Consider the following 24,723-nt stretch of genomic DNA (forward strand, 5'->3'; position numbering starts at 1 on the left):
CTCTAGAATTTCTCCTCCAAAGAAATTCAGCCGCCGCGGCCAAGATCGAACCCGCGTCTTTCGGGTCAGCAGCCGAGTACCATAACCACTGAGCCATCGCGGCGGCAACAAATGTGTATATGTGGGTGGCACATTACCTCTGGGTGTCGTAGATTCTATAGCAGCCCGAGTTGGCGTTCTGATAGAGTTCGGACAGCGCCGGAGACAGGGAGGCGGCCGACGGTCGCCGGAAGCGGAAGTAGGTGGCCCGCAGCTGACGGTTGCAGTTGCACAACTCGCTCTCCGGGTGTGTGCTGAGCGCCAGCAGCTCCATGCTGCCCGCCGTCAGCGTGTGCACCGACGCCAGCTCAGCCACGTCGTCCTGGAGGCCGCTGGTGCCATCTGCGGGCGGGTAGCAACACTAAAAAACTAGCAAGTTGCTCGATGGTGAATAGAACGCTACTACGTAAAGCCTCTGACAAAAAAGTAGGGGTGTAATCTGTCTACGGATGGACGACTACACTGTAGGAATGCAAGCGCGCTGACCCGTGTTCTTAGGTGATAGAAACATGATATGCGCATGCAATTTTCAGATTCGATTCAAAATAGGTCCTTCCATGTCAAGCGCAGGGTGAACTCTGGGATAGTTGCGGCCAGCAGGAGTGTAGGCAACTAGCGCATGCTTGCAAAGGACGTGTCCCATGCGGAAAATCTGTTGCATAAGCCGCGAGACTGCTCCGAAATTTGCACAAGTAGGGAGGGGGGTTGCTGACCATAGAACGGCGCCGAGGGGAGGGATGAGGCAGACAGCGAAAGAAACTCGGACTCTAGCTTTGGCACAAGCATAATAAAGACTTTTAGCATTGCGTGTACCGCTGCCGAACCACGCGCCGCCTGTGCTTATACGATGATTAATTAAATGCGTCAGGTGTGCTGCACCAAGCTCGCCAACACGTGGCGCCATCTGGCGTCCTCATGGAGGACTTTAATGGCTGTCGATGACTAGGCATTTCAGAGCAACAATTCTCGTAGTGATGCCGTGCATATTTATTATCGCAACGTTATCATAGGTGATAATTTGAAACATCCGCGTACTTGGTAGAGTAGAGAGCTATGCTATCTTTAACACTAACAAAGAGAGGAAACAAAAATTGAGCGTCGTTTAAGCAGCCCCTTGAGCACTTATGCAGGTTCTATAGTACGGGGCTAGATGCACGGACGGACCGCAACCACACAAATGTTGAGGACCAAGGGAGGCGAAACTGCATTGGAAGATCAGACCGCAGAGATTGATTCTATCGCGGAATGAGTATACGCCCAACAAAGGACGCTTTCTAGAAGATATGACGGCGGTATAGAAGAAGTGTGCGGTTGCTTTCCCGCACAGTGATATTTCTTGCAGCAAAGCAAGCTTTACAGGTGATACGAATGCAGATGGCTCTTTTTCTTGGAATGCCAAACAATGTCCGGCGTGTGGTCTCACTGGTTCCATGTAACGGCCGAAGGACAAGATGTGACTTTTTATTTTGTTATCATACGATGACGTCACTGGGATGAGGCTCAATGGAGAGATGCGTTTTTTTTTGTTCTTATGGTGAGCGAAATAAATGTGAGAAATTTTTAGAACAGAACATGGTACGAATCCTAGGCATGTGGCTGCAGAGCAGCCGAAAATGCAGCCATACCATCAGCCTGTTGAGAAGAGCCGCGGAGCAGGTTGGCAGAATGATCAGTAGAGTCCCTCAGAGAAGGTACGGGATGAAAGAAGAAGATACCCTCAAACTCGTCAACAGCCTAATCGTTAGCAGAGTTATGTACTCCTTGCCCTACCACGCAACAACAAAGGCGGAGCGAGAGCAAGCCGACTGTATTCTCAGGAAGGCATACAAGATTGCTCTACACCTGCCCAGAAACGCATCAAACGAGAAGCTACTCCAACTCGGAATCAGCAATACCTTCGATGAGCTTGCCGAGGCTCAATTGGGGGCACAACTCATCAGACTCAGAGGCTCCTCTACGGGAAGGGCGCTCCTGAGAAGGTTGGGTCGGAACACGTGCGGACTCATAGACAGATACGCGGACGTACCGGACGACCTTAGAAAGACCTTTAATGTAGGACCCCTGCCTAAAAACATGGATCCTAACCTACACGAGGACAGACGAAAAGCAAGGGCCGAGTAGATAGAAAGGAGGCTAGGCCGATCAGAGAACGCAGTCTATACGGACGCCTCCATGTACGTACATGCAGGGAAGCGCTTAGCCGCTACGGTGGTAGTTAATAGCACAGGAGACATGGCCACATGCGCCTCAGTGGAGGTCGTGGGCATAACGGAGGCCGAGGAAATTGCCGTCGCGCTGGCGGTAGCAGAAGGCTATAGGAAAGGCCGATCCCTAAACATCTTAACAGACTCGAAAGACACGTGTAAAAACTATACGAAGGGCAGAATTAGCGGCATGGCCCTCAGGATAATCAGTGGGGCAGCAGCCTCTGCTGAGAAGACACCCATACAACACATAATCTTGGTCCCAGGCCACGCAGGCGTAGCGGGGAACGAAACAGCAGACAGCCTAGCTCGAGGGCTTACATACCGAGCAGGCATGTCAGATGTTCTGGAGCTTCAGCTACTAGCATGCGAGGGGGATACACAGAGACATTACAACTATACAGAGGGACTAGATTCAAGTACCCACCACCACACAAAGCCCTCACGAGGGAGGAAGCAGTCGGCTGGCGTAGGCTACAAACAAACTCCTTCCCCAACTTGTACATCTATAACAAGATGTCACCAACACAATACAGAGCAAACTGCCCCTGGTGCGGCGACACACCCACACTATACCACATCACATGGGAGTGCGAACGAAATAAAGCATTCCACCAACACGAATTCCCGAGTGCGGAGCAATGGGAGAGCCGGCTCACCAGCAGCGAGCTCGCGGCCCAAAGGGCCTTAGTGCGGCACGCTACTGATGCAGCGCGACTCAGTGGAGCCCTGGACTAGGGGCCCAACCTTGCTGAAGAGAAGCCTCAAGTCGCCGGCGCCACGAAAAACGACGGAGGCTTCGAATCCGCGAATCTCTTAAAAGATCTAAATAAAAGTTTTCTACTACTACTACTACTATAGATATTTTTATGTCCAGAGTGATTAACACTGCATTAATTTTAGCTCAACACTTTTTTTGCACCTTTCAGTGCGTGTCACTTTTGCGGCGTATCACCACAACTTTGCCATGCTTAGAAGCACGCCGCTCTGCGATTAGCCCCAGCGCGGTCAGCAGCTTGCCTTCGTCTGGTGTCGCAGGAGAGGTGAGCGGGCGGTAGCGCTCCTCGAAGATTATGGGCGTGTTCTTGTTGTTTCCGTCCAGCGGCCAGCACTCGATCTCGAGAATGGGGAGGCTCTTGAAGTAGTTCGAGCCGCGGATCTTGCGCGCCAGCTGCCGGTACATGTCTTCGCTGCGGGAGACCGTGGTGGAGGATGACAGTGCAGACGATTGCACTGACTGTCTAAGATAAAAAGCCTGATGGTGCCTAGTCCATGTTGAAACTTTCATTATTCCTCAGTATATCAGTTTCACGACAGTTTCATCTGATGTAACCTGTTAGATCCTAGGTATTATACAGGGTGTTTCACCTATGACTAGAGCGCTTTTTAAGGTATAGTATTGCAAGCGGTGTAGTACACCAGAGTACTGTTGAGACGTGCTAACTACCGGACTGGTTACCTAATATTGAACAGTTAACTTTTTAACTACTACTTTTTAACTTCTTAATTACTGAGAGGAGCGTAGCCGACCGCAAGTAATATCCATACCAGTTTTTTAGAATTTCGAATATGTGGCTACACTCGGCGCTTGGCCCAACAAACTTTGGCTATTTCGACGAGTTACGTCTACTGAAGAGGTTGCTTTGCCTGCAAGCTTCTCGGAACTGCATGTATTTTAGCGCGATTCCCCCCTATCTTGATCAATTTGCGTTAAATCCATCTACCTGTCATCTCTCTGCGTTGTGAATGTAGTTATCCGAAATTATTTTTTTGCTTTAACGATGTTGTGAGTAATTACGGCGAACTTCAACCTCCGTACGCTTTCCAGTGATAACACGCAATAAAAACTCCCCGTTCAATATATATATATATATATATATATATATATATATATATATATATATATATATATATATATATATATATATATATATATATATATATATATATATATATAGCCGCCGCGGTGGCTCAGCGGTTATGGTGCTCGGCTGCTGACCCAAAAGACGCGGGTTCGATCCCGGCCGCGGCGGCTAGAATTTCTTTGGAGGAGAAATTCTAGAGGCCCGTGTACTGTGCGATGTCAGTGCACGTTAAAGAACCCCAGGTGGTCGAATTTCCGGAGCCCTCCACTACGGCGTCTCTCATAGCCTTAGTCGCTTTGGGACGTTAAACCCCATAAACCAAACCATATATATATATATATATATATATATATATATATATATATATATATATATATATATATATATAGTAGTTGCAGGAGGTCTTGTCGTTCAATGGGCCAGGAAGACTTGTAGAAGAAGGGGTCACAACCTTGCAATTATCTTAATTTAATACCGACAGTTTCGGACGGAGGACCGTCCTTCCTCAGGGTATACACACCCTGAGGAAGGACGGTCCTCCGTCCGAAACTGTCGGTATTAAATTAAGATAATTGCAAGATTGTGACCCCTTCTTCTATATATATATATATATATATATATATATATATATATATATATATATATATATATATATATATATATATATATATATATATATATATATATATATGTATATATATATATGGTTTGGTTTACGGGGTTTTAACGTCCCAAAGCGACTAAGGCTATGAGAGACGCCGTAGTGGAGGGCTCCGGAAATTTCGACCACCTGGGGTTCTTTAACGTGCACTGACATCGCACAGTACACGGGCCTCCAATTTCTCCTCCAAAGAAATTCAGCCGCCGCGACCGAGATCGAACCCGCGTCTTTCGGGCCAGCAGCCGAGCACCATAGCCACTGAGCCACCGTTATATATATATATATATATATATATATATAGCGAAGTATACGCTTCGTTAAAGGAAACATTTATTCTACTCGACGTTTCGATCGGAAGGCCGATTCGATCCGATCGAAACGTCGAGTAGAATAAATGTTTCCTTTAACGAAGCGTATACTTCGCTATATACTCTTGTAAGCAGTCAAGTACTCCATGCTTCCGCAACCTATATATATATATATATATATATATATATATATATATATATATATATAAGGCAAAGTCACCAGAAATTGAAAAAAATAAGAGGATTTAATTCACGACGTTTCGGCTGGAGGGCTAGCCTTTTTCGAGTGGCCCTCCAGCCGGAACGTCGTGAATTAAATTATGCTTTTAAATTTTTGATGAAGACTTTATCTGATATATATATATATATATATATATACTGTAACGGCCTTTATTGACAGTTGTGAAGGCCGGTTAGAGCGAGCAAGGACAGGTCCGAACCCGGAACAGTGCACGCTCTCGTCTCGCGCCGCGCGTCGGCTCTGCTGCTTCAGCTGCCGATCGTCGTCTTCTCGTCTCGCGCCTCGCCTCGGTTCTGCTGCTCTGACTGCTGATGATCTTCCTCTTTACATTTGGCCCCGGGGGAAAAAGAGCCATCCTGGCGATTTAGGGGGTCAACACGACGCAGGGGTCGTAGTGCGGCTTCAATCGCGAAACGTGGACGGTCTCGCGCCCACGTCGTCGGAGATCGGGTGATGGCGTCACGGGCTCAACTACGTAAGTGACGGGAGAAGTGCGCTCAAGGACGCGGTAGGGTCCCTGGTAGTTCGGCAGCAACTTGCTAGAGAGACCTGGTGCAGCAGACGGCACACGGAGCCAAACAAGGGATTGCGGCTGAAAAGTGTCGGTGCCATGGGAGTGGTCCAAGCGGTATTTCTGGCGCCCTTGGTCGTCGGACGTGAATGACCGGGCGAGCTGGCGGCACTCTTCAGCGTGTCTGGAGGCTTCAGATACGGTTGTGGTTTCTGACGAATCAGGATGATAAGGAAGAATAGTGTCGAGCGGCGAGGATGGTTCACGGCCGTACAGAAGGAAGAATGGTGAGAAACCAGTAGTGCTCTGCGTAGCGGTGTTGTAGGCATACGTGACGAAGGGGAGGACGACGTCCCAGTCAGTATGGTCGGCCGCCACGTACATTGACAACATGTCACCTAATGTTCGATTGAAACGTTCAGTCAAGCCGTTCGTCTGGGGATGATAGGCAGTAGTGGTGCGGCGAGTAATGTTGCATTGCTGCAGGAGAGATGAAACGACGTCTGACAGAAACACCCGCCCACGGTCGCTCAACAGTTCACGCGGTGCTCCGTGCCGAAGTATGAAATGGTGCAAGAGGAAGGTGGCAACATCCCGCGCTGTAGCAGCTGGGAGGGCGGCTGTTTCAGCGTACCGTGTCAGGTGGTCTACAGCGACGATAACCCAGCGGTTTCCTGCAGCAGTGTACGGAAGGGGTCCATACAGGTCAATGCCAACTCGGTCAAATGGCCTGGATGGGCAAGGCAAAGGCTGCAGAGGGCCGGTCGAATGATGACGACCGAGCTTGCGGCGCTGGCAATCAGGGCAGGAACGGACGAATTTTCGAACGTAGTTGTACATGCCGCGCCAGTAATAGCGGAGGCGAAGCCGGTTGTAGGTCTTGAAAGCACCGCCGTGACCAGCTTGCGGGTCGCTATGAAAGGCTGCGCATATTTCTGAGCGTAAATGTCCAGGGATCACTAGGAGCCATTTGCGGCCATCAGGGAGATAATTTCGGCGGTACAAAATCCCATCATGAATAGTGAAGTGGGCAGCCTGACGGCGGATTGCACGCGGTACCGACACGACAGAACGGTCTGAAAGATAACGTACAAGAGAAGTGATCCACGCGTCCTTGGACTGCTCGTTGGGCATATCGTCCAATGACAAGGGGGCGCAGTCGATGGCGGGAGGAGAGGCACATTCATTGGCTAGAGGTGAACGAGACAAAGCGTCGGCGTCGTTGTGCTTCCTGCCAGAGCGATAGATCACACGAATATCGTACTCCTGAAGGCGTAAGGCCCATCGGGCGAGGCGGCCATTTGGGTCTTTGAGGGAGGACAGCCAACATAGGGAATGATGGTCCGTGACGACCGCGAAAGGCCGGCCGTATACGTAAGGTCGAAATTTTCCGATTGCCCAAACGATGGCCAAGCACTCTTTTTCGGTGACGGAATAGTTTTGCTCTGACTTCGTCAGGGTGCGGCTCGCGTATGCAACAACATACTCCGCACACCCCGGTTTCCGTTGAGCAAGAACAGCACCGATACCAACGCCACTGGCATCTGTGTGGATTTCAGTTGGAGAATCAGGGTCAAAGTGGCGCAGTACGGGTGGAGAAGTAAGTAGACGGCGCAACGTGGTGAACGCTTCGTCACAGGCAGGACTCCAGCTTGATAAGTCGCTACTGCCACGAAGAAGGCCAGTCAGAGGTGCGATGATAGAAGCGAAATTTCGGATAAAGCGTCGGAAGTAAGAACATAAGCCGATGAAACTGCGAAGTTCCTTCATCGTAGAGGGCTTCGGGAACTCAGAGACAGCACGAAGCTTTGCTGGGTCAGGAAGAACACCCTGTTTTGACACGACGTGGCCCAAAATCGTCAACTGGCGAGCAGCAAAGCGACATTTCTTTAAATTGAGTTGAAGCCCGGCTGCCGCGAGGCATCTCAAAACGTGCTCTAGGCGAACGAGGTGCGTCTGGAAATCTGGAGAGAAAACAACGATGTCGTCCAAGTAACATAAGCAGGTTTTCCATTTCAGGCCGCGCAGTATGGTGTCCATCATTCGCTCAAAAGTGGCAGGGGCATTGCATAGTCCGAAGGGCATGACGTTGAATTCATACAGCCCGTCAGGCGTCACAAAGGCTGTCTTAGGGCGGTCATCGTCGGCCATCGGGACTTGCCAATACCCCGAACGGAGATCTAACGATGAAAAGAATTCAGCTCCCTGCAGGCAGTCAAGTGCGTCGTCAATGCGGGGCAGCGGATAGACGTCTTTTCGGGTGATTTTGTTGAGGCGCCGGTAGTCAACGCAAAAGCGGATAGAGCCGTCTTTCTTGGTGACAAGGACGACGGGGGAAGCCCAAGGACTGTGTGATGGTTGTATGACTCCACGCTGCAGCATATCATTCACCTGGGTGTCGATAACCTGGCGTTCGGTGGCCGAGACGCGATATGGGCGTTGGCGCAACGGCGAATGGGCGCCTGTGTCGATCCGATGGGTAACAGCTGAAGTGCGGCCCAAACGGTGGTGAGAGAAGTCAAACGATGACCGAAACTTATCTAGCATGGTCGCAAGCTGGGTCTTCTCTGATGGCGAAAGATTCGCGTCGATTGAGCCCGCGAAGACGGCCTCGGCAGCGGGATCAGGAGACGGTGGGGAAGAAGTGCGGCAGGAGTCGTCCTCAGAGGGGTCCCAGGTGACGACGGAGGCAAAGGGCTGGACACGTCCCAGGCATTCACCGCGAAGAAGAGTAGAGGGGCACAGGAATGGATTCGTCAGGGGCAAGGCGCTGCAGCCGGCGGAGACGGTAAGCACGGCGAATGGCAGGGGTAGACAGTGGCGAGAAGCGAAGGAGTCGGACGGGATGAAGATGACAGGGCCGTTGGATGCAGAGTCGCAATGAACAGAGACGAGCACAGCACAGCACGGCGGGATCATGACGTCATCAGCCACAGTCAGCTTGGAGCACAAGTTAGTGGAAGCGTTCACCGAGTCGTCGCCGAATGGAAGAAGGGCGACTTCGGAACGAGTGCAGTCGATGACAGCGTCATGGTGGGAGAGAAAGTCCCAGCCTAAGATGACGTCGTGAGACGGCGATGGGAAGACGATGAATTCAACAATATAAAGAACATCCTGAATAGTAACTCGGGCTGTACATGCCCCCAAAGGCGCGATAAGTTGCGAATTAGCGGCGCGAAGCATAAAACCATATAGCGGAGTCATCACTTTTCGTAACTGGCGGCACAATTTCTCACTGAGTACAGATACAGCAGCACCGGTGTCAACAAGCGCGAAAGCATCGGTGCCCTCCACAGAAACCGCGATCAAATTTGTCGGAGAAAGTCGAGGTCTTGAGCTTGGCGACGAGCACGCAGTTCTTGCCTCCGGAACTGCGGGCACTAGTTTTCCGAAGGGGAAGAGGGACGACGGCGCATCGGGGAAACCGAGCGGCGACGCGGAGATGGAGAACGGCGGCGAATAGACGGGCTGAGATCGGAGGAAGCAGTGGTCTCAGAAGGCATAGTGCGGTGAAAAGGCTGGGGAGGGGCGTAGGCGTAACCTCGAGGGTCGGGAGCGGCAGCAGGGGACAACACTTGGCGGCGGCAGTGACGCATCACGTGACCAGGAATGCCACAGGCATAACAAATGGGTAAGTTGTCCGGTGTCCGCCATGGACGGAAACGTTGCGGTGGTGGCCGGGCAGGACGAAATGGTGTCGACTGCGGTTGATGCTGGTACGAAACGAACGTTTCTGGCCGGGGACGCCTGACGGCTTCGGCGTAGGTAAGTGGCGCAGCGACGGGAGGCGAAGAGGAAACCGATGGCAGGGCTTCGGACACTTGCTCCCGAATGACGTGCTGAAGTGTCGGAGTTAGGTTAGAAGGACTCGGAACAGCAGGAAGAAGCGACAGCTGCCGCGCAACCTCCTCACGGACAAACTGCTTGATCTGGAGCAGTAGCGAGCTGTCTTCTGTCGTCATGCTGAGGCTAGTAACTGTGTCTGTCTGTGGAGACGGCTGCCGAGTGAAAACGCGCTGTCGGCGAAGCTCATCGTAGCTTTGGCAGTGGTCGAATATATCGGTAACAGAGGTGACGTTCTTGCCCACAAGCATATTGAAAGCGTCGTCTTCGATTCCTTTAAGGACGTGTTTAACTTTATCGGCCTCTGCCATGGACGCATTGACACGCTTGCAGAGATTGACGACGTCTTCAATGTAACTAGTGTATGATTCACCGCTCTGCTGTGCACGAACGCGAAGACGCTGCTCGGCTCGAAGTTTGCGTACCGCCGGACGGCCGAAGATGTCAGAGAAGCTGGTTTTGAATTCGGTCCAAGTGGTGAAGTCCGATTCGTGGTTTTGGAACCAAAGGTGGGCAACGCCGGTCAGGTAGAAGATTATGTTGGTAAGCTTCATACTGTCGTCCCATCGGTTATGAGCGCTCACCCTGTCGTAAGATGACAGCCAGTCCTCCACGTCGTTGTCGTCCGTGCCGCTGAAGACGGCCGGGTCGCGCTGGCGGAGCGCACCATGGCAAGCAACGGGTGCCGGCGAAGAGCCGGCTGGCTGGTGGGCGTTGGCAGGCATGGGGGTAGCGATGGTCCGGTTGCGTAGCTCCAGGACGGAATCCCGCAGCCTCCACCAAGATGTAACGGCCTTTATTGACAGTTGTGAAGGCCGGTTAGAGCGAGCAAGGACAGGTCCGAACCCGGAACAGTGCACGCTCTCGTCTCGCGCCGCGCGTCGGCTCTGCTGCTTCAGCTGCCGATCGTCGTCTTCTCGTCTCGCGCCTCGCCTCGGTTCTGCTGCTCTGACTGCTGATGATCTTCCTCTTTACAATACAAATAATATATATGCGCCGACACTCACCCCACCACGCCGTCGTAGTAGACCGCGCCGGCGCCCTTGTCGAGAATGAGGTAGCCCTCGCAGAGCCTGGCGGTGCGCGCCCTCTGCAGTGGCTCGTAGAGGACGAAGCGCAGCTCCTGGTGTCCCACCACGGCCTCCAGGTATTGCTCCCACAGCACGACCAGGATGATGCTCAGCTTCTTGGCCTCCTCGTCCCGGAAGCACACCGCCTCCGGCCTGTCCAGAGTGCTGTAGCGACTGACCCGGGTGCGGGCCTGCGCACGCGACGACGCCCGTGGGGCTTTCAGGGTGACTTATAGCTACCCTCCACTGTAAGACTTTCGTTTAAGCAAGTTGGTTGTATCGAGACATATCTGCGTAAAGACGAACTGGCACGAGTCTTGTCTTGTGTCGGTTGTCCTCGTTTTATCGGGCCTGGTCGCATTTATATAGGTATGTCTCTCCACAATGGTCTTGTGAACAAATGGTTATTAAAACAAAATAATGTGGAAGTTCCTCGATGAAGCCTCTATACTAAGGCAGAACTTTTTTTGGTAGTGCGGTAGAGGCTAGACAGGAAAGGGACGGAGACGGGCTTTATCCCTGTGCCGTACTGTTCCTTGTTTGGTTCCACAGCTTCCCCTTTTTCACCCCTCCGCAGCTCCAGCCTGAACAGTGAACCAACCTATCCCCCCCCCCCCCCCCCCCCTACGGCACTGGAACAAAAGCCCCTCTCCTTTCGTTTCCTGCCTAGCCTTCGCGGCATTGCCAAAAAAAAAAATAGTTGTACCGAGTTATAGTCTCAGTCATCATGTCGGTTCCTAGGTTCTTTTATCATACTACTTGAGAAACTCTCAAAGACCCAATGTGTTGAAAATCCGGTGGTCCATTTGGACCAATACTCGGAGGCTTGCTGAGGGTAGCGACGCCTGTAAGTGATAAAATAAAGTGTTCACAATTTACAAACTCCGAGGTGATCGATAACACCGCTGGTGTATGAGAGGCATGCTGTAATTAAAATGCGTGATATATTATTCTGATCGATAAATTAAAAAAAATGAAACCAACGTTAGGTTACACTGCTCCTGAAGTTAACGAGGATGATTTGGGAATATAGTTTGTTTCAAGACTTCCTATAATGCCTCCGTATCTGCTTAATTCCGCGAAGCAGCGTTTGCCAGCTGGCATGAACAAGGAGTTCCTGTTCCGCCTATCGCCCAGCCATAGCGAGTCCTCGTTGGCAGAGCTGGTCAGCCCCTCCTTCCAAGACGCTCAGATTGAAGGATTGTAGGGACAAAAGGGATTGTCTAAAGATGCGGGAACATCTCCTTTGTTCTCACTAGTATGGAAAGACGATCTCCACAATAGGAACAGAGAGAGCTGACGACAGGAATTACTGTATGCAGTCAAATAGCGGCATCTGGAAAATGTCGGTCTTTAGCTGCCCGAAGAAAGTTGTTTGATAAGAGTTTGGTGAAAAGGGCAGAGAAGTAGGAATAAAAACACATTGATTTCTTTTAAGGTTTTATGGGGGTTTTAGCGTCCCAAAGCGACTCAGGCTATGAGGGACGCCGTAGCGAAGGATCCGGATATTTCGACCACCTGGGTTTTTTTAACGTGCTCTGACATCGCACTGTATACATGGGCTTCTAGAATTTCGCCTCCATCGAAATTCGATCGCCGTGGCCGGATCGAACCCGCATCTTTCGGATCAGTAGCCGAGCGCCATAGCTTCTAAGCCACCGCGGCGGCTTTAAACGCATTGCGTATAAATGACAGAACACCGTTGGGGACTTTGCACATGGTCAGTCGCGCATGTTCGCGGACAAACCCAGGTTTGTTGCCTCTTTCAGCTGGATAAACGTAGCGTTAATAGAGGAAGTACCTAGTGAAAAAAAAAAGACGGCCCCGATAAATAGAAGAGCTTCAGGGTCATTTTAAACTCATTTTAGAAGCCATATCTTGTAAACGAGGCTTCCTCAAAATTTTGCCAAAAGCTGGCTCCAAACTTTAGAGAACAGGAACACTTCGCTTCTTACTTAGACTCCTCCAAGTTACAAAATATTGCGTTCCTGGCTATGTAGTACCTGTCTGCATTCCTCGGATTACTACTGCAAGCCCTAAAACGGACTCAAATATCAAGAAGCCTGCCGGCTGATTCTCGCTGATACGCACACATACACGGAGGAATTCACCCTCACCCTTTCTGAGCCGGCGTCATTTCCGATGTCCCCTTCTCGGCTTTCTGAAAAAGAGTACAGTTCAAACTCGATAACGTGTACTCCTCAGAGAACAGGGAGCATGACAATAACGTGTTATGTTTTTCTCTGATAACGCATTTTACTTTGTGGGCGCGTAAGCCGGTTTTTAAATTCAGCGTCTTAAGAGTGCTTTTAAGGCACTTGTAAACTAACTACCTACAGAAGTCCCGACACGAAGTTCAACCTACAAGTTCAATGTAGAAGTTCGACCCCATGCCATTGTTCTCCCCGCTCGTCGGTGCTTTTCAAATGAGCCGCATTGCGGTGTTTAGCCAAAAAATTGCCCGCCAACACTGCTTCAGTGTTCGACTTAACAGCGTTGGCTACGGGAGCTTCAAGATGTTTCCTTTTCGGAAACATCCCTACTTCTAAGACATAAGCAGCGTCATCTACCTCATGAATTTTGCACTACTATTGCGATTTACAGCCACCTTCGCTATATCCGGAATATTTCCTAGCTACATCAGTTAGTACATTTTATAAACGTGTGCATCACAACACGACGAATCGCTTGACATAATCCAGAATCCCCCGCTACAAACAATTCGGCCGTAATGGCCATATGAAGGTCCTCGGAATGCACGTTTCGGGGCCGGAAAGGTCGTCGTTGCGAATCCCACACATACTTTGGGCTTCATCTCAACTAATAATTTTATTCTCAGGAAAATTCCAAGTAATTTGACACCCCTTGGAACATTCTGCGTCAACCGGGTGGTCATCAAATTTTATGCAGATGGTGGTTCCGGGAGGGTCCCACTTCGATGGCCACTATAGTGGCCCATATATAACGGATCGAAAATATCGGCATGAAATGAAGCGTTACGCGCCCACTGTTGTTGTGTCATATAGTGTGGTCACATGGTTGCTGTTTTGGTCAATTTGACCAATACTGCAGACAGACGCGTCCTTGACAAACTTAAGTAGTAAGAGCCAACGCTCTTAAAAGTTTCTAAAAGTGAGTCTTCAGCACCTAGATAACTAGAGCAGCTCGAAAACGCACTTAACCCGTAGCACCCCCTTGAAACTCCCCCTTTTCACACCGTCATTCATCCCTTCAGTGGTAGAGAGTTCAAATAAGAAAACACATGTTTATCGGTTGCTGCTGCCACAAATGGCTCTTATAGATTTTGCCCTGCCCTGAACGACAGGTGTTAAGGATGCTAGACATGTAGTCCTGTTCACAGCGATATTGGTTGTTGTTCACAAGTATGTTCGCACGTATCACACACTTGCTAAACTTACTCCTTGCAAATCGTCTCATTGGATAAGGTATTCGGCCGGCGAGCATGCATGAGCTATGTACGGACTGTCCTTGTGAGCAGTCCCCACTTGCCAAAAATTCAGGGGGGCACACTATTGACCTAATGTGCGGCAAGCCGAAAGCCTTTAGCGCGATGTTGCTGCTTGTGTCACTGACGTGTGGTTAAGATGTTAATTAAGTACACAATTGTTTGTGAATCTCAAATGCTACTGGAGGGCGTTTGGGAGGCATCCGTCATATTCGACGCCTTTCTGCAAACACTTTCCAGCGTCCTAGACAAGGAGAACTGCATATGCGCTGGCAGGAAGTAGCGTAGCCATTAGCACGCTCGGCTGTGGAACGGAAGGATGGTGGCTCGAATCCCACCGTGCACAAGGATTTTTTAAAGCGAAAGCTTTACTGCTTGCACTTTCAGCCTTTGCCGTGGCGCGGCGGTGCCACCATTGACCTTTAGTTGACCTCTGTGTGACGTCATGTGTGACATCACGCCGAAGAGAAGGGCGACCGACTCGCGCCGTCACAAGCCGCGGCGGTGCCACCACCGGCGCCTAACTCCTGCGCTCTCCGCTAGGAGCGCGATTGTGGCGTTACGCTGAAGAGATTAGGCTCGACTCACGTCGCTAGAAAGCAGTAGCTGTGCCAACCACCAGCGGCTTAACATTGCTTCGCGATCTCGCGCCGTCCATGTGCGACGGCGGTGCACATGAACGGCGGCCTGACTGGACTGGATTGTACTGGACTGGAATGGATTGGATTGGATTCGAATAGATTAGATTACATTAGATTACATTGGATTGGATTGGATTGCATTACTCTGGATTGTATAACCGATGCATCATCACAAGTCTAACCACAAGCACCACCACCAGCTACACTACCAGCTGAACCACGGCGTAGGTACGGATATTGCTTTCGCAATTACCGGGATTAACCAAGCTAAGCCACAGCGATTTTTTTTTCCTGGTCTGACTACAAAAAGCGTGACACCTCTGCTGACAACCTTCTTCTGACAACCTTCTGTCGACAACGATGAGGCATTAAAGGTTTTCGCCTTAAAATGCTTCGCCAATTTCATCTACGTTTAGATCACAGACCCTCAATGCACTCGAGTCACTTCAAAACAGAGCAGCCAGATTCATTCATTCCTCCTATTCGTACGACATCAGTGTGACATCTTTAAAAGCGGAATCCAGTTTAGCGCCCCTTTCACTTCGTCGTCGTATTTCTAGCCTCTGCCTATACCATAAATTTTTCCATAGTTCGCTGCGCTGCGCTCCCTACATTGCCCCGCCAGCCGGCATATCCCACCACATTCGTCATCCTTTCCAAGTGTTTCGCCCCCGTGCCCGTACTGTTACCTGTGCCGCTTCTTTTTTTCACCGTGTTTCTGTAGACTGGAACGACCTCCCCAATGACATCGCTACCATCTCATGCCCATCCACATTCGCCGAAGCTGTTACCAACCATTTTTCAACATAACACTTGTTCATTTGACTGTATGTACCCACCCCTTATGTAATACCCCCAGTGGGTCTTTAAGGTATTAAAATGAAATGAAATGTTCTTGTCGAAACGCCCTGTGTTTTACGCTATTTCAAGTCGGTTGGACTCCAGCGCGTACGCCCGACGCGACCTGCAAGTTTGTGGCGTGCTCACTGCGGTCGACCGAGGACTGGCGCTGGTGCTCCTCGAGTATCTTGCGCAAGTGGCTGGCGGTCTGCGTCAGGAGTGAATTGAGCTCCTGCTGCACTGTCTTGTCGATGGGCGCCGAGTAGCAGCACGAACTCTGCGTCGCGTGAGCGAATATGAGCAGCCATATTTACAATCTGCATTTTGTAGTACCAGCTACTCAAGATGGTTCCACGGCTCAGATCCATGTGCTGGATCGTTTGCGCTTCCTTGCAGCAAGCACTTATCTATCAAGTTAACTGCACCTTCTTGCCATATTTTCTTGTTTTCTTATCACGCTTCCTTGTATCCGTTTTGCTTTGCAAACACGTTTAAATAAATGTGCGTGCATTGCGTCACAGTCTGTGGCAAAATGACGTGCAGGTAAAGCCAGAAGCGTTCAAGAGCTTAAACAATAACTAAGTGGTCAAAAGTCCACAGTCGAGCCTTACCTGATCATCGCATGTACACAGTTGGCCCACCAGGTGGCTCACTGAGGCGTTCCTCATGCTTCTGCAAATCAAAACGCCAGCGAAATTACGTAACCCAGGAGAAATAGTTCGCGATAGCGGTTACATGCCACAAGTGGGCACAGCAGGAGGCGTGGAACCCCAAACGCGTCACAAGTACTGTGTAGATCAAATGTTTAGGGGAAACCCCCAAGGTGGAGTAGAATTGTAATAAGGGAAAAGTTACTCATTGACGTCCACCCAAGCGCAGCCATACGGCTACAAAGGAAAGCTATACAGCTTTCTCAGAAATTTCGCAGTTAAATAAAAATTCGTCCTGGTCCGAGGTTCGAACCCGGGACCACCGCTTCACCGGAGCAGTCGCTCTACCAATTGAGCTAACCAATTGAGCTATTTCTGAGAAAGCTGTATGGCTTTCCTTTGTAGCCATATGGCTGCGCTTTGGTGGACGTCAAAGAGTAACTACTCCCTTATTACAAGTAATGTGTAGGTACTGTCTGGTGAGAAGGAAGTTAGAATCAGCTGTGTAAGCTAAAATCCGCTTTTCTTCGAGCACCTATATTAACGCACCTACCTACGCACCTGCGTTCAGGTTAAGTGGTGGTATGGGGTTACCTGCCTAAATGCGGACCACAGATCTTTGTTCTTATCAGTGACAAAACTTCCCATAGATGGTGGTGAAAACTTATCGATAATTACGGTGGGTTGGGATTACAGTAGTTCCTCGGTCTTAGCGGCCGCCCTCGCGGAACTGATCATCTTCTTCTGTACAGCCGGGCCCGAGCTGAGTATCAAGGCGTGTTCGTTTCGTAGCGAAAGCTACACTGCTATAGCTGGGACGCATTTCGCCGTGAGCCTCCGATTGACCTTGAAACGACTTTGAGATAAGTCATGGCTAGTGTTGCTGTGCACATATACCTAATCATGTGTGATACACTTCGCGGACCACCATTGACCTTGAGCTTTGACTTTCAACTTTGACCTGGACCCGTGACCATGACCTTTGGCTTTGACCTTTCACGTTTAATATAACCTTGACACTTGACCTTGAACTTTTATCTTGAACTTTGCCATTGAATTTTGACTGCAAGTTGTCAGCAGAGGCAGTAAGCAAACTACGAGGTATTCACGTCGTGTCATGTGATTCAGTTCACAGTTGTGACGTCAGGTATGGGGTATATATAACCAGAGCTGTGCTCTACTGACCATCGATTAGTGTTTGTCTCCACCAATCCAATCAATGAATATGAATAAGCGGCTGTGAAGTGGCGAGGAGAATTAAGAAACAATAAAAGATGTGCCAAAGCTAAACCATGTTTAATCATGCTTATGTAGGTTTCGCTACGTGACACTCGGTTCGGCAGAGTTGAACCGCTGCCTAACTTTTTTGGGAGTATTCTCTTCGGAGTGTCATTGTATTGTGTGTAGTAGATTAGAGTAGTTGCCGCATACTAGTCATCACGCAGCCATTTCCAGTCTTGGCGTCACGAGTGAATCAAGCAGCGGAAAAAAAATTCAATTTCAAATCAATTTAAATGCGTCTTTTGCTGCCGAATAAACATCAGCACAACCACAGACCCAAAACGATCTGCTCTTACTAAGTGCGAAAATTGTCCGGGATGGTCTTTAGGGTCACTTTAACGTTGAGGTCGAATTTGCGGATTCATTTCCTTAGTGAATGGTGGCCCTATTCTCATCAGTGTGAAATGTGAAAATACCAGTGCGCTGATACAACGGCACGCATTAAAACAATGGCTGGTACGAAATGTCCCGATTCCCAATTCATGACGTGCAAATTACCCTATTTCTTCCCCTGATCAATACAATTCATTCCACGTCTTCAAACTAACATCAACACCCTCCCACGTGTAGCGTGACAAGGCGTTCATTTTTGCACGTCTGATTTCTCATTCTAACCTCGACGTATAGAGCGGATCGGGCAAATAAGTGATGGAAATGTGTTCTGGGGTATCTTATATCAGGCAAAGAGGTGCGAAGGAAGGCGCCCCCCCCCCTCCCCCCCCCCCACCTGTCGCTGGGGATGCAGATGGTGGTGAGGGACGCGTGCACTGTCATGGTGAGCACGCTCAAGTTGCTCGCTTCGAACACCAGAGGGTAGTAGTGGTGCAGGCCGCGGACGGGGTCAAAGGTCAGCGTCGTCACGCGCGCCGTCACGGCAGTGAAGGGCGAAGGCCGCTTGGCTCCCTTCGAACGGCCGTCCCTGCGCCAGAAGACGGCCACGTTGGTATGTACAGTCTTTGTCAAAAATATACAGCCCAAGGGGTTTGCTTCCAAACCATGTACCGGAGCTCTTAAGCCCATTTCACAATCCTAAGCTTGGGAGGGCTGATGACTTAAGTTCCTCCAGCCTTCGTGAGATTAGGGTCCCTGAGTACGCAAGAGGAGCCACGCTGCAGGGCACAGAAGCAGGACCCTTGAGCTGTCTACTTTTGACAAAGAGTGTACAGTCTTTGTCAAAAGTAACCAGGCTGCGTGGTTTGCTTCTAGCTCCTGCAGTAGAGCCCTTACAGCTTCCCTGAAGCTGAAATGGTCGTTAAAGGTAAGGACTGGGGGTCTTCTATTTTTTATTTTATTTATTTTTTATTTCAATACCCTAAAGGCCCAATGCGGGCATTACATAGGGGGGGATTCATGAAAGAAAACAAAAGATATAAAACACAGAATACAAACGGCTGAAAACAGAAGTAAACAAGTTAAGAAGGCAGGTACAAGTTAATAAGAGGAACAAAAAATGAGGTATTTGAAAAAAATTCACATGTAGCAAACCGCGCAAAAAAAAAAAAAAAACAAGAAAAATCCCGGCTTCGAAAGTTGCTAAACACAGCATCTAACATTTTGCGGAACGTTACGGCCAGCACACACACACACTAGAGCAACCAAGAAAAAACAAAACAAAAAAAAAACAAAAAAAAGAACGCACATCAACATATGTTAGAATTTTCTAAATAGGACCAAATAGCTGTTTGAAATGAGGATGTTTCAGCGATAGTCGCAATGCTAGAAGGAAGCGAATTCCACTCTTCGATAGACAAGACCAATGGTGAGTATTTGTATCGTTCTGTCCGAGCGAAAATAGGTTTAATCTTCTGCATGTGATCTACACGAGCCGATGTGTGCGGTGCCGGGAGAAGATGAGAGCTTGAAAATGGTGTGTTGCTGTGGTAGATAGTATGGAAAAAGGATAAACGGCTGAATTTTCTGCGCATGACCAGAGGCGAGAGATGGAGCGATAGTTTCAGTGCTGTTACACTTTGATACCGAGAGTAACGGGAAAGGATGAAACGAGCAGCTTTGTTTTGAATAGATTCCAACATGTTGATGAGATAGACGTGATGAGGGTTCCAGATCACCGACGCGTATTCTATCGCAGGCCTGATCAGCATGTTGAATGCGTGTAGTTTTGTGTCCTGGTTGGCTTGGTGCAGTCGGCGTTTAAGAAGACCAAGTTTTTTTAAGGCTTTGTTAGTGATTTGTTCAATATGAGTGCTCCAGGATAAATTAGAGTTAAAATTTACTCCGAGGTATTTTACCGACGCTGCAGTTTCAATGGTAGTATTATTAACTGAGTAGGCATTAGGGCTCATGTTGGCAACGGAAGTAAACTTGAGGTGTTTAGTTTTATCGGCGTTAATTACCATTTGCCACCTGCCGCACCAATTAGTTCCTGCCGCACCAATTACCTTCCAACGCCTTTAGACGTTTAGGAAAGCCACAAGGGCTCCACTATACAAGCTAGAAGCAAACCATGCAGCCTGGTTACTTTTGACAAAGACTGTACATTTCGCGCGACGAAACTACAAGGATCATCACCATTCGTGAGGGCTAACTAAGCGACACGACAGTTAGTGCAAGCAACTAGAAAGTAAGGCGCCTGTCAGCCACAAACAACACTTATAATTTGTTTCTGACAAGAGTAAGATAATTGGATTCTGGGCATCTCCCCGCTCAGTTTCGCACTTCCCTGAACGCGGGTTCAGCTGGCGGGCATCTTTGCTCTTCACGTTTGCATTGGCAGATCTTCCGCCTTGGCTCAGCGTCACTGGCGCACAAGTTCCGATGAAAAGAAAAAGAACTGAAAGGACACTTGCTCGTCCGATGAAAAGAAAAAGAACTGAAAGGACACTTGCTCGTCTTCCGTCTTGGAGCACCAGATTTCCAGGTGCAGTTCGTAGGTGGCGTCCATGAGCCGCACCCGAACCTGGGCAAGGGTTTGATGATGATCGTTCAAGGGACACAGAGGAGAAATTGATGTTCTCTTATATCGACAGGGTACCGTGTTCTAACCAGAAAGAAGCCACTATAACTGGAAACGGAGCTTTCATAAGCTAGAAAAAAAGAGAGAAGAAATACTGGTGTCGTCAGTGCAGGACGATTTCTCAAATGAAAGAATGCTTGCGTTGACGCAGATTTTTGGGCAGGGGTTCCAGAGGCTTACCTCCACCGCCATTGACTTGAAAAATACGGCAAACCGTTCTTTTCGGTAAGGTTGTCACAAATTTTAAACGCCTTGCGGAAAGAGTTTTAGAAGTCCAATTACTTAGGGATAAATGCACCTTTTACTGCCTTACAAATGTCAGCATAGCCAGAAAGAGCCGGATAAACAATTTGACCATAAAACAATAGTAATAGGAGTCATCCTTATGTTACTTTAAGATTGCGTTTGTGCGGTCACTAATATTGCGTGTGCACGCACGCGCCACAAACACACACGCACACACAAACACTTCTTTCAGACTGTGCTGCGCAGCCAACACTTAACACTTCACACATGACTGCAAATAGTCATCATCATCATAAGCCTGACTACGCCCAGTGCAGGGTAAAGGCCTCTCCCATGTATCTCCAATTAACCCTGTCCTTTGCCAGTTGCGGCCACCATATCCCCGCAAACTTCTTAATTTCATCCGCCCACCTAACTTTCTGCCGCCCCTGCTACGCTTGCCTTCTCTTGGAATCCACTCCGTTACCCTTAAGGACCAGCGGTACTTCTGCCTTCGCATTATATGCCCTGCCCAAGCCCATTTCTTCCTCTCGATTTCGACTAGGATGTCTCTCTGCCTGACACCTTTCCTTATCGAAATTTTATTGCTGACTTTATGTACGACTATGGTAGCTGAGCAAGCGTTACAGATATATTCCGATATTTTCACATGACACTCTTCTACCCCCTGATTCCGCAATGTCTGCATGACAGCTGGGGTTTCCTTTGAGTCAAATGCTTTCTCGTAGTTAATGAAGGCTATATATAGGGGTTGGTTATATTCTGCGCATTTCTCTATCACCTCACTGATAGCGTGAATATGGTCTATTGTCGAGTATCCTTTACGAAAGTCTGCCTGATCATTTGGTTGATTGAAGACTAAGGTAGTCCTGACTCTATTGGCGCTTACCTTAGTGAATACCTTGTAGACAACGGACAGTAAGCTGATCAGTCTGGCAACAGTAGGGGAAGCAATTTTGTAACGTTCAAACTGTGGGCCAGTCAGCACCTCTGTCTGTACGTGGTATCAGATAGGAGCACCAAACGTAGGTCCTTACGTCGTTCCTTAGGAAAAGGTGCACCTCAAAGCGCACCGCTTCGTTCAGGTCGGTCTGGATGGAGTCGCAAGTCCGGGTGATGGGGAACGTCTTTGTAACGTAGGTACCGTTCAGCCGCTCTGCGAATAAGTGATGGCTGCAGTGGGGCTTACGCGAAGACCTGTTTAAACGCAATAGCTTCCTTTCATTCCCTTTCATACGGTTTGCTGACAATGCTTGTACCGTGTGCGCGCCAGAATGTTGCACATGTCAGACAACATGTTATGCTGAACTATCAGAGTCATCCCGTGGCACTTACTGCGACCAGTGGTATAGTAGTAATAGTAATGACAGTAGTAGTAGATGGGAGTTGATGGCACAGCGGGAAATAAGGATATGTATTGCATCAAACAGGAAGTGGCGAAGGATGCCCTGCATTGGCTTAGTTGCAATGCCGGTACGCGGCTCAGCTTCCAAAGTACCTCGGACTCAGCCGCCGGAGCATTTCCCCATATCGATGGAGGCGAAATACGAAAAGGCCTGTGTGCTATGCGGTGTCATCGCGTACTAAAGAACCCCCAGGTGGCGTTAATGAATCCGGAGCCTTCCACTAAAGCTTCCTTCTTAGCTTCATAAATGCTTAAGAACGGTTCAGTTGGTTTTGTTCTTCTATGTACCACCGGCTGATATAGGTATATACTTCTTAACGTTCCGCAGTACTCCATACACCGAGGAAGCAATGTACAGGGTCGTCCACTCTTAGAAGGCGCTGACGCATGACCGTGCTCTTTGGAGGGTCACTGCGTCCGAAACGGCTGCGCTTCGAAGCGAAGTGGCCGATGACGCGAAGCACCACGTCCAGGTACACCTTCTCCTGCGACACTTTGCTGCGATGAACGACTGTGTCGCACGCGGTGGCCCTCAGAAGAGTGCGGCCATGCGCTAGCGGGTTCTAACCAAGAGTGGACGACCCTGTACGTCACTGTTTTCAGGCGTCAGAAGTTCGTGTTAATGGGCTAATGTTTAATTTGTGCGACGCCTGAATGAAACGTGTGCATCACGTGACCGCCCTCAGCTTTAAATCCAAATTATTGAGCTCTGTGCACCCCACTCTCTGCAAGGCGCGGCCGTCCATGATGAACTTACTTGTTGGACCGAGGAGCACTTGGGAGTAGTATCTCGAATCACCTTGCATGGATACTCGTACCTGGTAGCGGCTAGACGAGTGTGAAAACAAAACAAAACACTTGTGATAAACGCCACTAAGAACCGTCGCGCACGCTTTGATTGCTAATAACGTCATATAATTAGAATATTTGGTGATTCAATAGACCATTATTTTTCCCCGTGCTGCTTGTCCTGATACATGGGCCACCGGATCACATTGTATGAACGATACATCTTTAAATGAGCACGCCATACTTGTTTACCACAACAGCATATTTTTCTGGGTAGTCTTGTAGTATTTTCTAGCACACAATCACCAGTTATAGCCACTGCGTTGCCAGACATGCTGCCACAGATCGCTTCTTCCAGGAGCTCAATCATCTTGATGATTTGGCATCACTAAAGATTGGCTGTGAAAAGCAACCCCGTATATGTATGCGAATTTCGTAGTCTCTTCGTAGTGAATTTTTCATGCTTCTACCCAGATTTATAGTCACAAATGATAAAAATACTCCTCTGTCATCCGATCAAAACAATCTAGGCTTGGCTACCTGGTGGACATAGAGGATGAACTTAAAGCTTAAAACAAAGGCATGCAGAAAGGAAGACACATGCGTCCTAATACCTAAACTTCACAATGCACGATGCAATTTATTAAACCAACTTAAGTAGAACTTAAGCACTCCCGAACAACACGGTATACGATCGGTTCTCGCACATCAAACAACCGAATGACTCGTTCTGAAAGCGAAATAGAGCCAATTGACGTACCCTTCGGCGTCCAGGTAGAAGTTGTACAGTGTGTACAGGTCGACCACGAAGTCGACCACCACTTCGTGCTTCATGGTGTGGTGTCGTCTGTTAATAGAAACGCCAAGACGATCATGTGCTGCAGTACGTACGCCAGATCAGAAGCACAACCACAACTACGACACGCACAAAATAGTACAAAAAGGTCGTCACACCGAACACTACCAAAGCGGCGGGGTTGCTCTGCGGGAAAGCACTGAGTAGACGGAAGCGAGACACCGTAGCCTGGTCGTACAGAAAATCACTTAGTCGTTGATCGGAGGACTGGCTACTGCTAATAGCAAAGGAAACGATATCGCAACCGTGTTCGTCAGTAAGATCACGAATTGCATTTATACAAGAGCCTGAAGAAGATCGCCCTCTAGTTTTCAAAGCTGTACGCACTTCAAATGGGTTTGGAATTGGCCGGTTCTCGCCAATCGCAATACAGACGAAGACATTAGCCAAAGCGGGGGGCACCCTGTCGCTACAGCCTACGATACCACATTAAATTAGGGCTGTGGCTTCCACAAAACGTTCTATACGTGGACTGCTGCATGGTTGGCTGACGAAGGAAAGCTGGAGAATTACAGCAGCAGACGCGATTATAGTCCAAGCCAGGCAGCCAACATTAAAAGAGCTGGCCAATCACGCACGGTACTTTCAATAGAAAAGCCTCGTTAAGCTCCCTTCCTGAATGACAGGATTCACAACCGTGTTCGTAAGCGTTCTCACCTGAAACCTGTTGGTGCTTGGTTGGCGACCTTTCTTTCGCAAATCAAAACAGCGAAACCCATCAAAGCCGAAGAGGGCAAACATTAAGCCATTTGCAGCAGCCAGCGAAGAGACGCCTAACGCGGTCGCCAATCATAAACCAACAAAAATAAGCATCCATTAAGAAAACTTTGTCA

The 24,723-nt window shown here is 49.1% G+C and overlaps 1 protein-coding gene across 1 annotated transcript; it reads right to left on the reverse strand.

Moving 5' to 3' along the window:
* Positions 1 to 133: 133 nt before the first annotated feature.
* On the reverse strand, positions 134 to 23,878 carry LOC149335200 (protein FAM135B-like). The gene is made up of 11 exons (XM_089553894.1): positions 23,795 to 23,878; positions 23,003 to 23,073; positions 21,878 to 21,996; positions 20,467 to 20,537; positions 18,348 to 18,539; positions 16,301 to 16,361; positions 15,837 to 15,966; positions 12,860 to 12,903; positions 10,680 to 10,933; positions 3,264 to 3,433; positions 134 to 381 (listed from the first exon to the last, which is right to left on the reverse strand). The coding sequence occupies exons 1-11, from the start codon at positions 23,866 to 23,868 to the stop codon at positions 134 to 136; spliced, it is 1,434 nt and encodes a 477-aa protein (XP_089410020.1). The 5' UTR covers positions 23,869 to 23,878.
* Positions 23,879 to 24,723: the final 845 nt, after the last annotated feature.

Source organism: Amblyomma mixtum, chromosome 7, assembly GCF_055824585.1.
Source record: "Amblyomma mixtum isolate Tamu chromosome 7, ASM5582458v1, whole genome shotgun sequence".
Taxonomy (NCBI): domain Eukaryota; kingdom Metazoa; phylum Arthropoda; class Arachnida; order Ixodida; family Ixodidae; genus Amblyomma; species Amblyomma mixtum.